Source organism: Pygocentrus nattereri, chromosome 2 (assembly GCF_015220715.1).
Source record: "Pygocentrus nattereri isolate fPygNat1 chromosome 2, fPygNat1.pri, whole genome shotgun sequence".
Lineage (NCBI taxonomy): Eukaryota > Metazoa > Chordata > Actinopteri > Characiformes > Serrasalmidae > Pygocentrus > Pygocentrus nattereri.
Genome location: NC_051212.1, coordinates 50,257,698 through 50,274,525, shown reverse-complemented (window position 1 = coordinate 50,274,525; position 16,828 = coordinate 50,257,698). Strand labels below are relative to the sequence as shown.

At 40.7% G+C, this 16,828-nt stretch overlaps 1 protein-coding gene across 1 annotated transcript; it reads right to left on the bottom strand.

Moving 5' to 3' along the window:
* Positions 1-338: 338 nt before the first annotated feature.
* Positions 339-16,828, bottom strand: rbp1.1 (retinol binding protein 1, cellular, tandem duplicate 1). The gene is made up of 4 exons (XM_017723091.2): positions 16,616-16,828; positions 15,675-15,853; positions 6,587-6,688; positions 339-837 (listed from the first exon to the last, which is right to left on the bottom strand). Exons 1-4 carry the CDS (start codon positions 16,686-16,688, stop codon positions 787-789), a joined length of 405 nt encoding a protein of 134 aa, XP_017578580.1. The 5' UTR covers positions 16,689-16,828; the 3' UTR covers positions 339-786.

Here is a 16,828-nt window from a genome sequence, read left to right as displayed (position 1 = left end):
TTACTAACATCACTGCAGACACAGTGAAATTAGAGAGATAGATTTAAGTATTTAACAGTTGGATTTACCACTGGTTGTGTTTGTGTATATTTTTTATATTTTGCATTGTTTGTTTGGTATGTACCTGTCCAGGATGTATCCTGCCTTCTGCCAGATGCTCCAGCACCACCCCCAGCGACCCTGAGGGAGAAGCGGCGTGGAAAATGTGCGTGCATGTGTGTGTGTGTTTGTTATGTGGATGTGTGGGCATATATTGTCTTAATCGCACTTACGCAGTAACCCCATCTGCTGCCCACAAATGCACATATTCACATACTGCACCCACATGCAGACAGCACTAGCATTACAGCAATCCGCTTTCTTTATTCTGTTTATTTCTTTCATTGTGGCCACATCTGCAGCAGACAAAGGAGAAAACATACTGCACTTGTCATCCAAGACTGAATTAGCTCAACTACACAGATATCCATCACCGTCTTTACGTTCCGTCATCATTCTGGCGTATTATCAGGAGATTTTCTTGGAAAGAACACGTCATTTTCCTTGTCTATTCAGTACAAATCCTTCTTTACTGTGCTTGTTATTGGCCTCTAAATGACAGTTATCAGGGATCTACATCTACTGGAACTGAATCAAAACTTTCATAAACAGTGTTTGTCTATACAGATTTAACGAGACAAGTGGAATGAAAGAAAGGACGAATGAAAGGATGTCTCCATCATATCCTTGAGGTGTCTCTGTGTCTCTCGTGGTTCTCCAGCAGGGGCGCCGCTCTAGCTCGCCGATTTAGGTCCTCTTGTAGACCTGCTTGCACGTGACTCCTCTCGCTCTCATCTCCTGCACATCAGATAAACATAAGCTTCTTTAACAAATCAGATCACATTTGCATTTTACTGCCTTGTAAACGTGTCATCGTTTCTGGTTCGCTAAGCCCACAGGTGCCAGTTACGTCAAATTCACTTGAAGTGTTCCATAATATTCAAGCATAATCACCAACACAGCTGAAGTCAAACATCTGTTGTCAGCCTTTCAGCACTTCAGACAGTCAACAGCTCATTTACATTGTTGTTAACAGCACCAAGATGTGTAATTATGATGCAAAACTTACTTAATAGGTTTATTATTGCGTCAATGTCTGAGGTGTCTCATGTGAGGAACACCAATAGCTATGAATGGTAAAACATTATCATTAGATTTTCATTGCAAGCTACTAAAACTGGCAATCCAAAGCTGTGTATTCCATTCTAATCCTCAGAGAATCCTACACAGACCATATTTCTGCACTATCTACCAGCAACACTCTACTTCTGGAGGCTTTGGTGACGTCTATTTTTTCATACATTCATACCTTCCTGAGATTTCACCATGGTACACAGTATTTGGTGGTATTTGTGTTAAAAAAAAAAAAAATAAAATAAAAGCTGAGCTGCTGCTGATAGAAGTCACTTATAACACTCACATCAATGCTAACCATCTTGTCTAGCTTCACTTCAAACTGGAAAAAAGCCATTTCTTTTACGTGGTTACCCAATAAGTCAACACACTGTACAATTTCTAAGCCAGCATTGAATAAATGTTAAACCATCTGCTGAACAACTCATAAATGTTAATAAGTGTTGCTAACTAGGAGAGAGGAGCAGGTTAGCATTAGCTTCACTAGCATGCAACATAGAACATGCTAGATTCTCGATAACTAAATCACAAGAATTGATGATTAAAAAATTATTAAAAACTTAGGCAGTGAAGTCAAGCGACTGTTGAAGGAGCATAATGGTGAAATTAAACATGTGCTGTAGTGTTTGGGCCTGTAGCCTGATTGACATTAGCTTATTGAGCAAGCTACAGACCCAAACAGTGCACCTTTGATTCTGAAAATTAGTGCTCTGTTGATGCAAATTTAAATGTTTGAGAGACCAAAAGCACATTGACAGTAAGCCGAAATGGAACCTGTTCTGTGGTGTTAGGGAGAGAGTATGGTTGTAGCTAACTGATGCTAAAGTAACACCCATTTAGAGGATAGCGCAAAGTCAAGTGACTGGTGTTAGGCCCTGAAACTTATTGCGAGGACACGATCGCAGATGCTTCGACCTACGCAGGCAGGGTTTCACGCACAGTTGTCATACCTTCAAATGCAAATGTGTTACGAGGCATTTCATAACGCAACTCAAGCTGTTACCATGTTGTCATGATACTCTGAGCATTACAGCACGGGATGCTGTAACTTCAGCCAAACCTGACCACGCAGTCTTGTACCACCAGCATGCTTTCTCAACTGATAGCAGTTGAGTCTCACGCAATGATGGCATAAAAATATGATTATCACATTTCCATTCCAAGAGAAGAGGTAAAGCAGCTCACTGTCCATGTTTATCTGTTAAGGTGTTAGGAATAGCAGTAGGTCCCTCTCAGATTTGTACTCTCTTGCCTCCTGAATGTTTTAACCTCCACAACAACGTAACAACACTTGATGAGTTTGCACAGAAGGACCGAGTGTTTGTACGTTGGCTCAGCGCTGTCATTTGCGTTTGCATCTTTGTGCAAAGTATGTTTCGGGCCTTAGAGTGAAAGCCGAAATCAAACATGCTGAGAATATGCGGTACTAATGTGTGTGGCTCTGTGCCATGGCTAAGCTGCTATCATGCTTAGTTTTCCTAAGGTTTCTCTAATTTCCCCCCATTATCTGTTAGCACCATCTATTGGTGAGCTCTAACATCACCAATCAGTGAGCCCTCTGAAATATAAAGGGGTGGAATGTGTTTATTAATCTGTTAAGACGTGGAATAGAAATTTGGCTTGCCATCATTTTGTCATAATATTGCCATCATTTCTCATAACATTGTCATAAACATTGTTTAAACATCACCATAATATTGAAATATTATCATCATTTTATATGCCGTCAGTATCATACTCCCAACCCAAGTGTTTAATATTCTTTATTGCCTGGTTCAGGTGTGTTGGGGGCATAGATTGAAAGTGAGGATCACCAGGGGCAGTGGTGTAGTTATTTGAAGTATACAAGCTAACAAGTAGGTAACAAGTAACCCCAGATTTGACATCCAAATTTTGCTTCTTTAGTTTCTTTTAGAGCTGGAGATATGAGGCTAAAGTTGCTACCAAACACTAGAAGTCAATAGTCAACCAAATGTTTATTGTAAATACATCCTCAAAACCTCTCTTGCCTCACTCAAATCATCAACACATCACCAGTGATGTTCCTGGAATCATTGGGTGTTTCAGGTCTTTCAACATCATACACCCTCATCCAGACCCCAGCTTGTATCCAGATGACTAGCTAGCTACCACGACTCCATGGTTCTCCTCTCTCGAGCCACAGCCATCTAGAGCCCCTTTCTGCCGCTTCGGTGGTATTGTAAATGGCTCTGCTCTTTCGCTCTCCCACAATGCCTAAACTGCTTAAGGCTCTGGCCAAGGAACAGGCCGTGAAACCTCTGCATCCAACCTCCACTGGGAGACACCTTACTCTCCATCCAGCCTGCTGAGAGTGGCTGACCAGTCCTGTGTACTTGGAGAGCTTCCTCTCAAATGCTTCTTCCAAGCGGTCTTCCCGTGGGACTGTCAGCTCCAGCAGCATGGCTTGCTTGGTCGACTCAGACACAAGGACAATGTCTGGTCGGAGGGTGGTGACTGCACTGTGGCTGGGGTAGACCCAGGCTTTAAACTTTCCAGGTACACAGGACTTGTCCACGGATTTCAACCAGCCATCCAACTCAGCACAGGTTGACTGGATAGATGTTGAGTCTTTCAGAGAGCTGTCAAAAACCTTGCCCAAACTCTTGACTGGCTTCTCTGTGATCATTGGAATGGTTGTGCCTGCGATGTAAAACCAGAACTTGTCCTCCACCTTTCCTTTCCTTAGTACCATGGATCATGATTTGGCAGGTTTGAAACGCATCCAGGCCCACTTCATCAGCTTCTCAAGTCCTTTTCATCCACCGGGCAGCCTGGGACTGATTCTGTCTGGACTGTCAGGTCATCCATGAATGCCCTGATGGGTGGCTGTCGTTGTCCGGAATTCATTCGGGGCCCTCTGCACTCTGGCTCAGCAGACTTGGTGAACATATTCATGGCCAGGGAGAACAGTGTCACAGAGATAATGCACCCTGTGATGATGCCAATCTCCACCTTGTGCCAACTAGATGTAGTAGCTCCAGAAGAGACCCTCATCCTGAAGTTGTTGTAATAATCAGCAATGAGGTCTCTACACCTACTAGGGACATGTTGTTTTATCAGAGTGAGCTGGACTAACTTGTGTGGAATGGAGCCGAATGCATTTGCCAGGTCAAGCCACTGACAGGTTGCCTTTGTTCTCTCTGGCCTCCCGAATTAGCTGTGTCACCACACCAGTATGTTCCACACAGCCTGGCATTCCTGAAATGCCGCCCTTCTGGACTGATGTGTCAATATAGGTGTTCTTTGTCAGGTAGGTGCACAGCCTCCTGCAAATGACACTGAAGAAGATCTTTGCCTCAACACACAGTAGGGAGATGATGCGGAACTGTTCAAGCTGGGTGGAGTTTTTCTCCTTCGGGATCCACACCAGCCACTCGCCACTGTTCTGGGATCTTCGCCTTTCTCCAGAAGATTTGCAGGATTTTCCACAGATGCAGTAGGTGTTTGGGACAGTTCTTGTACACTTTGAATGAAGTGCCACTTGGTCCTGGAGCAGATCTCACCCTTGCTTTGTGGACGACCTCTCTGACTTCCTTCAGCTGCCGCTCCGTCAAGTCGAAATGCACTTCTGGTTCAGGGGGATCTATGAGGATGTTGCACTCTCCCAGCTCCAGCTCTCTTCCAGGGTCGCTGTATGTCTGCATGAGGTGTTGGTCAATTTCTTCCTATGAGGAAGCAAGTGTTCCGCTGCACTTCTCCCCCAGCAGGTCTTTAGTGAACTTGAAGTGGTTGGCAATGAAGGTGCTCGTTTAAGTGCCCTCTTGCGTCGCCGCCACTCTGCACGGTGGAGAACCCTGATCTTCTTCTGTAGGATGCACATTAACTGGGCTAGGCCAATGCGTTCCTTTTCTCCTGCCCCCTTGTGCTGGGACTTCAGAACTTTCATCTCCTTCCTGATGTTGTGGAACTTCGAAGCTCTCTGGTTTTGTGTAAGATGTTCTGGAGCTTTTCTCCTCCTCCTTGCCAAACCGTTCAGCTGCAAGGCTGACAAGGATCATCGTCATGGCTTGAAGTTTCCGGTCAGCCTTTTCCTTCACCATTGCCTCCAGAATTTGGTTGACATCGTTGTCAAACTGCTTCCACAGTGAAGTCATGGTAGTTGCAGGCCATTTAACCCACCGCCGGTCCGACTTGATGCTCGGGGGATTAGTTGACAGCACATGGAGGTTCCGGGCACTATGGGGTGACTCCGGGCCAGGCTCCTCCTGTGTCTCACTATGTTGAACCAGGTTTCAAGCCATGGATGTTCTTGCAGACTTTACCACATGTACACTGCTTTACCACATGTACCCCCCAATGAATCCTGGCTGATCGACTACATGCAAGGTAAGTGGAAAATTGTACAAATTAGATTTTCACTGATTCATTCCATTAGCATTCATTATCTTAAAACAGTTATTGCAGCCCTTGAATTGATATTGCGTAGCAGAAAAGAGTGCATATCTGCAGAACTTTGATGCAGTTTTTTATGTGCATTAAAAAAAAAAGGCATTCCTAGCAGTAGGTCATTGTAATGCCATCATGACTCACATTTGTAGAATGTCTTAAGGTTTTGTTTTCAATTTGTTAGTCAGCTTGAGGACCAGTAAGGGGGAGTTTTATTTCCACAACTGCTCAGTATTGGCTTTCAGTGGTAATTCAAAACTTTTCAGTTACATTTTTACATATAACATTAGGCTACTACCACTATGCACTGATATGGGAATTCCACCATCCAACATTTCTCATGTGCATATCCGTTGATGGCATTTGTGATATATTTGCATTTATAAAATGTAGAAATTGTGCCCTTTCTGAGCTGGATAAAGTGAGTGTGTGAGTGACTGTCTGTGTCTGTCTGTCTGCCCTGCGATGGATGGCGACCTGTCCGGGGTGTATCCTGCCTTCTGCCCGATGACCGCTGGGATAGGCTCCAGCACCCCTCTGCGACCCTGACAGAGAAGCGGCTTAGAAAATGGATGGATGGATGGATGGATGATGCATTAATGTGATAAATTATAAACACCATCATTTTTAATGTCACTTTCATTCACATACAGATTTTAAATTGCTTTTAAAGCAATGCGCCTTCAGCAGCTTGAGCCGACTACACTGGACAGTGCTTGAGGAAAAGCTATAGATAATTCAATGAGCAGCACACTAACAAAAGCAACAGCAAAGCTATAGTTTTTCTGAGCTGTATGAATAAGATCGAGAGAGCCACAATTATGGAGAAGTTGCAAAAACAGACTGTAAATATGATAGACAATCAACAAATCCTTAGGAACAAATCTGAGCAAAACAGACATGCGGTTAATCGCGATTAACTGTTAAAAAATGCGATTAATCGCAATTAATAATTATTTTACTGTTTGGCAGCCCTAATAATATGTCAAAAACAGGTTGTACTTACGACATGAAGGTGATCGTTGTCGATCCAGTGGGTCCAGCCCCTGTCCTCAATCTCACCTTTCTGCACACACTCCAGCCTCTCTCCATCCCAGGTCACGGTCGTCTAGTGGAAAAAAGATAAGTGAGGCAACTGTAGTACTGGATATATGCTCACTGGCTAATACATGTAGACCTCAACACAAAGCAGTCAAAGAGGTGCAAAGAGGAAATAACCAATTACAGACAGACACACCTACTGTACATAGACAGCAAAAGAAGACAAAAGAATTACAGTGTGACCAGAACAAATGGATCTTCCCTCTAATTACATGCTCTTGCGAGAAGGACAGCAGTGAGGAGATGGTTCAAGCAGCCTTGGTGACAGTGCCTCCTCAAGGATGATGCTGAACGCTGACTGGCATTTCATTATGGAGACGGTGGGTTGTGGGGTGCGGAGCTGCTGTTAGTCATTAACTGGGGCCCAGAGAACAATTTCACAGGCCATTTCAAGCCGACACAGCGAATGAGTGTGAACAAAGCTTGGCCTTTAGGGAGGAGATACCAGCATGGCTGTCTGCGTCCAGAGAACAAAGCAGCACTGACAACACTGTCACTTTACGCCAACAACGAAAGAAGAAGGTCATCATAGACTCTTACTAATGCCAAGTTCCACCAAGTACAAAAAAGAAAGAAAGAAAGAAAGGGTGGAAAAAAATTGGGGACTGAAAAGCATGCTGTGTCTCACCATACTGTTAGATTTAGTGTCTTTTGTGAAGGGAATGGTTTCAGCTGTATGAAAACTGTGGCTTAAAGAAAAGGCGACTGGCTTGAAAATTACTCTCAGCCAAGTGGGACAATCATTCTGAAAGCCTGTCACATGTAGCTTTAGTTCTCATAGTTTCTTTGTATTTGGTCACATACAGTGAGGAAAATAAGTGTTCAGACACTTTGCATTATATAATATACTTCCAGTGCATACATCCACTTCACATTTTCCCACATAATGGGCCAGATTCATAAAACACACTGCCAGATTTACCAGCACATTCAGTGGAGCTGGCAATATGGCAGAAACGTATTCGCAAGAACTTTTCATGATACATTGTATGTCACAATATTTATTTTTTCTGACATCTGATTAAAAAATGCAGTACAATGATATTATTAAATCTACTTAAACACGACTAACAGGTCGCCTGTCCATCGCAAGGCAGACATACATATACACTATATTGCCAAAAGTATTTGCTCATCTGCCTTCACATGCAAATGAAATTGAGTGAGATCGCATTCTTAATCCATAGGGTTAAATATGATGTCGGCCCACCCTTTGCAGCTAGAACAGCTTCAACTCTTCTAGGAAGGCTTTCCACAAGGGTTAGGAGTGTGTTTTTGGGAATTTTTGACCGTTCTTCCAGAAGCACATTTGTGAGGTCAGACACTGATGTTGGATGAGAAGGCCTGGCTCACAGTCTCCACTCTAATTCATCCCAAAGGTGTTCTACTGAGGTCAGGACAGTCAAGTTCTTCCACATCAAACTTGCTCATCCATGTCTTTATGGACCTGCTTTGTGCACTGGTGAGCAGTCATGTTGGAACAGGAAGGGGCCGTCCCCAAACTGTTCCCACAAAGTTGGGAGCATGAAATTGTCCAAAATCTCTTGGTCTGCTGATGCATTAAGATTTCCTTTCACTGGAGCTAAGGGGCCGAGCCCAACTCCTGAAAAACATCCCCACACCATAATCCCTCCTCCACCAAACTTTACACTTGGCACAATGCAATCAGACAAGTACTGTTCTCCTGGCAACCGCCAAACCAGACTCATCCATCGGATTGGCAGATGGAGAAGAGTGATTCGTCATTCCAGAGAAGACGTCTCGGCGGTGCTACATCACTGCACTCAACACTTTGCATTGCACTTGGTGATGTAAGACTTGGTGATGTAAGGCTTTAAATTCACATTTACATACATAATGCTTTTGACTTTTTACTTACAAATATGAGCAAGTATTCATAAACACAAAAATATTACATATACCTCTTTACCCTGAATGTAAGCTGACTTAAGCAGCATTGAAGGACTGCCCAATTATTCCAGCCTGCTGCCCTCAATTCCTCTGAATTATCTTAATACTACTGTGTACTATTGATGCAGAATGTAGGTTTAATCCAGCCAACATGGCAAAACTAGGCTACACTCTCTTATATGTATGTGTCTGTGCAAAAATAGCTAAATACCAAGGGAACATGTATCAATTACAGTGCTACTACTTTACCAGCACTCCACACTCTACTGTCTGCTGCCCCAGAAATGCCAGTTTACAATGGATTAAGGGATGGAATTCAACTTACACATGTGAAAATGACATTTTTACTAGTGAAAATTAATTTCTTACATTTAAAACCTTGTCAAAATTTGATATTCAGTACTGACTAGTGGAATTGTAATTTTAACATGTGAACTGAATTCCTGTAAAACATTGGAAATAGAAGCTAAAACAGCTTGCTATAGCAATTAGAATTTCAGACATGAAAAATGAATATCATTACTACTTTGCTGCAAAGTGGTTATTGGCAATTACTGCTTTGAGATTTCTGTGGTAAGAAGTAATTTGCAGCACTGTGGTTCAGTTTTGGCCCAAACCATTTACAATTCATCAAGGTTACAAGGGTCCCATGTTGGACTCACAATTTCAAAATCCTCCATAAATTTTCAATGGGATTCAGGCTAGGCCATGCGAGCACCTTCACCTTTTTAGGAACCCATCTTGAGTTATTATGGCTGTCATTGTCTTTTTGAAACATCCATATGTTCTCTTTTCTTGGCCGATGAATTTAAGCTTCAAGTTCTGCTCTAACATATCCTAGTGAACACTCTTATTTTCTCTTGTGTAATGCCCCTGTACCTTTTGCAGTGAAGCAGCCCAAAATCATGATGCTCCCACCTTCATGCTTCATCTGACCTAACTGTACATTGTACATCATAAATGAGTACATTGTTTCAAAGCAGCCCTGAACAATTTGCATCTATATGCATGTACATATAATCTTTTTATGTTTATGAATACTTGTTAATTTTTGTAAATACAAAGCCAAAAGCATTATGTGTGTAAATGTGAAGTAGATATATGTACTGGAAGTATGTTTAATAAAAAACAAAATTCACTAAAACACAACTAACAGGTCACCAGGCGATATCGCAGAGATGTATTCGCAATAACTTTTTATTTCTGACATTTGATTAAAAAGTTCCATCAAAAACTATCAGTACAATGATATTACTTCCTTTCACTGGAACTAAGGGGCTGAGCCCATCTTCTGAAAAACAACCCCACACCATAATCCCCCCTCCACCAAACTTTAACCATGGCACAATGCAGTCAGATAAACGTGATTTGTCACTCCAGAGAACACGTCTCCACTGCTGTAGAGTCCGGTGACGGTGCTTTGCACCACTGCATTTGAGGCTTTGCATTGCGCTTGGTGATGTAAGGCTTTACATTCACATTTACATACATAATGCTTTTGACATTGTACTTACAAATATGAACAAGTATTCATAAACATAAAATTATTATATGTACATCTTTTACCTGAATGTAAGCTGACTTAAGCAGCATTGAAGGACTGCCCAATTATTCCAGCCTGCTGCCCTCAATTCCTCTGAATTATCTTAATACTACTGTGTACTATTGATGCAGAATGTAGGTTTAATCCAGCCAACATGGCAAAACTAGGCTACACTCTCTTATATGTATGTGTCTGTGCGAAAATAGCTAAATACCAAGGGAACATGTATCAATTACAGTGCTACTACTTTACCAGCACTTCACATTCTACTGTCTGCTGCCCCAGAAATGCCATTTAAACTGCAGGCAGTGGTGGAAATTCTTCTAGCCTTCAATGAAAATTCAACCTATTTTTCAACATTTCTGAATTATTTATTTGTAGAGATGTACAAGTCATTGAGTGTGGTTTGATGTGAAATGGTTTATTATAGAGATCTCACCAACTCAGATTTCTTACTAGCTTTTATTAATTATTTAACTGCATTTAATGTCTTCTCAGCACATTGGTTTAAGTGCTTAGTTTGACATTTTTGGGGACATTTGGGGACATTTGGGGACTTTTGACCATGCTAACTTACACTACATTCACAGACTAATGAAAGGCTTTAGCAGAGCTCAGTAACACTGAGATTAATAACTGACCATCACATTGATTTATCAGTCTACTCAGGCTTTAGCAGAGCTCAGTAACACTGACATTAATAACTGATCATCACATTGATTTATCAGTCTACTCAGGCTTTAGCAGAGCTCAGTAACGCTGAGATTAATAACTGATCACATTGATTTATCAGTCTACTCAGGCTTTAGCAGAGCTCAGTAACGCTGAGATTAATAACTGATCACATTGATTTATCAGTGTACTCAGGCTTTAGCAGAGCTCAGTAACACTGAGATTAATAACTGAACACATTGATTTATCAGTCTACTCAGGCTTTAGCAGAGCTCAATAACACTGAGATTAATAACTGATCACATTGATTTATCAGTCTACTCAGACTTTAGCAGAGCTCAATAACACTGAGATTAATAACTGATCACATTGATTTATCAGTCTACTCAGACTTTAGCAGAGCTCAGTAACACTGAGATTAATAACTGATCATCACATTGGTTTATCAGTCTACTCAGGCTTTAGCAGAGCTCAGCAACACTGAGATTAATAACTGATCACATTGATTTATCAGTCTACTCAGGCTTTAGCAGAGCTCAGTAACACTGAGATTAATAACTGATCATCACATTGATTTATCAGTCTACTCAGGCTTTAGCAGAGCTCAGTAACACTGAGATTAATAACTGATCACATTGATTTATCAGTCTACTCAGGCTTTAGCAGAGCTCAGTAACACTGAGATTAATAACTGATCACATTGATTTATCAGTCTACTCAGACTTTAGCAGAGCTCAGTAACACTGAGATTAATAACTGATCACATTGATTTATCAGTCTACTCAGGCTTTAGCAGAGCTCAGTAACACTGAGATTAATAACTGATCATAACATTGATTTATCAGTCTACTCAGGCTTTAGCAGAGCTCAGTAACACTGAGATTAATAACTGATCATCACATTGATTAATCAGTCTACTCAGGCTTTAGCAGAGCTCAGTAACACTGAGATTAATAACTGATCATAACATTGATTTATCAGTCTACTCAGGCTTTAGCAGAGCTCAATAACACTGAGATTAATAACTGAACACATTGATTTATCAGTCTACTCAGGCTTTAGCAGAGCTCAATAACACTGAGATTAATAACTGATCACATTGATTTATCAGTCTACTCAGACTTTAGCAGAGCTCAGTAACACTGAGATTAATAACTGATCATCACATTGGTTTATCAGTCTACTCAGGCTTTAGCAGAGCTCAGCAACACTGAGATTAATAACTGATCACATTGATTTATCAGTCTACTCAGGCTTTAGCAGAGCTCAGTAACACTGAGATTAATAACTGATCATCACATTGATTTATCAGTCTACTCAGGCTTTAGCAGAGCTCAGTAACACTGAGATTAATAACTGATCACATTGATTTATCAGTCTACTCAGGCTTTAGCAGAGCTCAGTAACACTGAGATTAATAACTGATCATGACATTGATTTATCAGTCTACTCAGGCTTTAGCAGAGCTCAGTAACACTGAGATTAATAACTGATCACATTGATTTATCAGTCTACTCAGACTTTAGCAGAGCTCAGTAACACTGAGATTAATAACTGATCACATTGATTTATCAGTCTACTCAGGCTTTAGCAGAGCTCAGTAACACTGAGATTAATAACTGATCACATTGATTTATCAGTCTACTCAGGCTTTAGCAGAGCTCAGTAACACTGAGATTAATAACTGATCACATTGATTTATCAGTCCACTCAGGCTTTAGCAGAGCTCAGTAACACTGAGAATAATAACTGATCACATTGATTTATCAGTCTACTCAGGCTTTAGCAGAGCTCAGTAACACTGAGATTAATAACTGATCATCACATTGGTTTATCAGTCTACTCAGGCTTTAGCAGAGCTCAGCAACACTGAGATTAATAACTGAACACATTGATTTATCAGTCTACTCAGGCTTTAGCAGAGCTCAATAACACTGAGATTAATAACTGAACACATTGATTTATCAGTCTACTCAGGCTTTAGCAGAGCTCAGTAACACTGAGATTAATAACTGATCATCACATTGATTTATCAGTCTACTCAGGCTTTAGCAGAGCTCAGTAACACTGAGATTAATAACTGATCACATTGATTTATCAGTCTACTCAGGCTTTAATGCAATTTCAAATAGTTCCTAAACAAGCATTGTTTTTTTTTTAATATTGGGTGCTTTTTTTATTTTGTGAGTAAGCATTCTAAAAGTATTCTCCAAAAAATGTAAAAAGTAACTGTATTCTGAAATCTGCCTTTTACAAAATGTAACCTGGACTGAATACACATACTTATTTTCTGTATTCTGAGGGCGTATTCCCAATACTTGTATTCCTTCACACACTGAACCTTTGCGCAAAAGACTGGACACCCCTGCCCCAAACATTCTCGCTATATCACATCTGGCCTTGCAAGACTATGGGTCACCAGGGGCAAGAATGTTAAACACTGCAATGTATGATAAGAAGTTAATAAAGTGTTAATGTGATAAATTGACCAAACGTAAAACATCACTTTTTTTTTAACTATCTTGATCCAGCTATCCATCCATAATAGTGCAGGTTGAAGTCCAGCTGATGGCGCACTGTTCATATTGCTATGGCAGAATCTACGATTGTACCAATTCAATTAGCTTTAATGGCTATTTCACTGAACATCTACAAAGCAAATATATATTTTGTTTATTATCCACAATGACCAGTGAACCCACATGTCTTCAGAGTTTTATATGTGATGCTGATAATGGTAAACTTGTTGTAGATCTAATAATCGCAATACCTTAAAGCGCCCAGTTACCTGTAAAAAATATAAAAAATATGTTTTAAGCCAAACCTTTCTCTAAAATGTATTATAAAACAATGTCTCAGACATCAGAGAGCACATTCATAACCATTTCATTTAATAACTGTGTTTTGTGAGTGAGCTTTAAGAGGAATCCAGTGCTTCAGAGACCTGGTTCCCTTCACCACCATTGTGAGCAAGTGGCTAAGCTTCTCTAGAATGGAGCACTTCAGATTAAACCACTCAGAATGACTTTGCTTACATCATAAGAACTGAATTACACAGAGCGAAGGTTCTGCTGTGTATATTGAGAAATGTCTGCTGGTGGATGAAGGGATGTTTGTATGTTCTAAGTATCAAGACTGATAGAACAATGCAAGTTTGTCTAAATCTTGGCTGAGCTCCACCCCATTATGAGGATCTATGTTGAAACTCAGGAGAGACGTGCCAGTTATGAGCTTTGCCCAGTATATAGTTAGGGAAAGAACAAATTTGTGAAATTCACCACTGAACCAGTCACTTTAAGCAGATTTTTGTAGGTACTGGAGTTAAGCTGCTTTTTCAATGATCTGTACATGCAAGTCATTTTGGTTTTGGCCATTTAATCCTCTACACATTTTGGAAAAGGGGGCGTTTAGGTAACTCTAGTAAATGACTGATGTGTTTGATCCCATTTGGCAGAGATGGAGATTTGAGTCAGCCACTCAGACTTGAGGCACACTCGATTCAGACTCACTCGCAGCGGCGTGAGGTTCGAGGCGGCTTCAAAAAAGGAACCTTTCAATATAGAAAACATTCAGCATGATATACAGAACAAAGCACTAAATGCAGTAAATGCGCTGTTCAGAGGAAAGAGGGAAAACAACTTGACACAGATGAAAAGGCTGTAATTTGAATAGCAACCATGCCAGAAAAAAACAGCAAAAAAAGCAAAACTGCCAGATTGCTGTTGTCGGAGCAAAACCTCATATCTCCAAAATGGTCACTTTACAGGAGAAGGAAAAAACACCCATTACTTTTAATGTAAGTCAATGGAACCAGACTTTTTTCCAAGGCATTTTGGGCTGTTTCTTTTGGTACATTCATCATGAAATTTGGTGGACATGGTGGTCTGTGCTGACTTTTTCACCAGGGAAGTATGCTAACTAGCACAATAGCCAGTCTGCTAATTGAGCTGAAGTTTTAGTAACATGCAGATCAGATTCCTTTAAAATGGACATGGATTCGCTGTTAAGATTGCTAACTAGCATACAAACAACAGGCTACCCAACTGTTACCGGCTATTTTGCCTCTTTACTTTAAACACCATATTTACTGCGTGTAGCACTTCAGTTCTGTCCTTCTGACCGAAGGTTTCACTTTAATAAAAGGCTTCTTATCTGAAGCCTTGACAGGTTTCCAGTAGGGGGTTACTTGTAGCTTATTCTGTACAAAACACTCCACTTGAACTTGAAACCCTGTGACTCAAGACTTGACTCAGACTAGAGTGCATAGGGGACTTCCCCCCACTCTTACTCAAAGATACTGTTCACAAACCGCCCATTCGTTCCAATTTACAGTTAGAAGTTAACTTTTCTATAAGTTTGGCTGATATTTAAAGCCATTCTAGCTGCTAGGTGGCCAATCCATTACATGCTTTAGGCATTTTTTTTCCAATTCTTATAACCAAATGAAACACTTCCAACCAAACGAACCATTTCTCTGTAGCATAATCCATTAATATGCATTGTCATTCCCTTTAAAGCCTAATTTTCAGGTTGGATCCCACATTTTTAAGACAGGCCCAAGACATTTAAAGCAAGCAATACAGCAGAGCAGGAGGTAATGAGAAAATCACATGCATGTAAAAGTTTCCACTTTTAGTCAACAGTTGTACAGAAATAGATCTGACTGCTGTACTTGTGTGTGTTTATCGTTAGTGGGGTTTCAAATAAAGTGCCACTATTAGAATTAGTCGCTTTGAAATAAATGTCGGCAGTTTCTTTTATAGCTGTCAGTTTCTGTTTGAAATATGGAGAGTAGAATGGTACAGAAGTGACAGTTATAATGCAGCTGATATGCTTTACACGTCGACTCGAACATGAGTAAACCTACCTTACATTTCCTGTCGTCTATTCCTTTCAGATCTTCCTCAAACTCCTGGCCGATGTCAAACTCCATGGTGTAGCTTCTGAATGGACTGAAGGTCCTGATGATGAAGTGATCACCGTTTTGGTTGATGTCTTTGTCGCAAAACACCAAGGTGGCAATTTTCCTAACAGCAATGTTGACATCTGCCAGAGGTGCAAGGAGAATGGGTGTGAGTACGATGGCAGGCTGTTGAAGAGTAATTCCACCAATTTTTACAAATATCGGGATCATTATGGTTTAGATGTAAACAGTCATTCAGAGTGGTTTGATGTTAAACTCAGTGAGAAACTCCAGTGTTGGCGATGGGATCCAGATATGACAATGTCCACACACATCACAAATATAGCCATTAAATTCACTGTCCACAATGACCAGTAAACTTATACGTGCCAGTTTTATATGCAATGTTAATAATGGCAAAACAATAGTAAATTAAACAAAATAGACATTTTCTTTAAGGATTATTTTGCCTCACAACGTCATTACCTGCACCTAGATGTAAAAGATATGTTTAGGCCAAAATCTTTTCTCGAAACTGTTGCAAAACAATGTATCAGGTACCATACAGCATATTCATAACCAACTCATATAATCATTTCCTGGGATGTAGCTTTTAGAGACATTCAACTCTACAGATCTCTGGTTCCTATCACTACCACTGTGAAGAATCCTGACTTGGCATGCGTCTTTAGAAAGGAGCATTTCACACCAAACCACTCAAAATGGCTCTGTTTACATCTTCCCATTTAATCATGCAGAACTTTTTGGAAAACCAGTGTTATTCCTCTTCAACTGACCAAGCAAAAGCCCCCTTTTAAACACCACGTTCTGTCTTTCTTTACACAGTGAGATAAAAGACCTACAGGCTGCCTGAAAGAAAGAAGGAAACTGTAGATGATACTCACCGAGAGCTTTCAGGTAGGCTTCGAAGTTCTCATTGCTGATCATTTTCCAAAACCCGTGGTAAAGTCCTGGCATTTTTTTAAACCTTAAGCGCTTTCCTCGGCTTCTGAAAGGATCTTGAGAAGTGTTCGATGGCCACCTGTGGTGGAATGCTCGCCTATCAAAGTCCCCAATTTGAACACCACCATATTAATCCTATTACTTGTGATTTAGAT

What these genes read in the sequence shown, in the direction of transcription:
- rbp1.1 (XM_017723091.2), bottom strand. Translation starts at nt 16,688, where the DNA reads ATGCCAGGACTTTACCACGGGTTTTGGAAAATGATCAGCAATGAGAAC. An exon ending in AGCCTACCTGAAAGCTCTCG is followed by an intron (nt 15,854 to 16,615) that starts GTGAGTATCATC and finishes CACCTCTGGCAG; the next exon opens with ATGTCAACATTGCTGTTAGG. An exon ending in ACAACGATCACCTTCATGTC is followed by an intron (nt 838 to 6,586) that starts GTAAGTACAACC and finishes TCTGATGTGCAG; the next exon opens with GAGATGAGAGCGAGAGGAGT.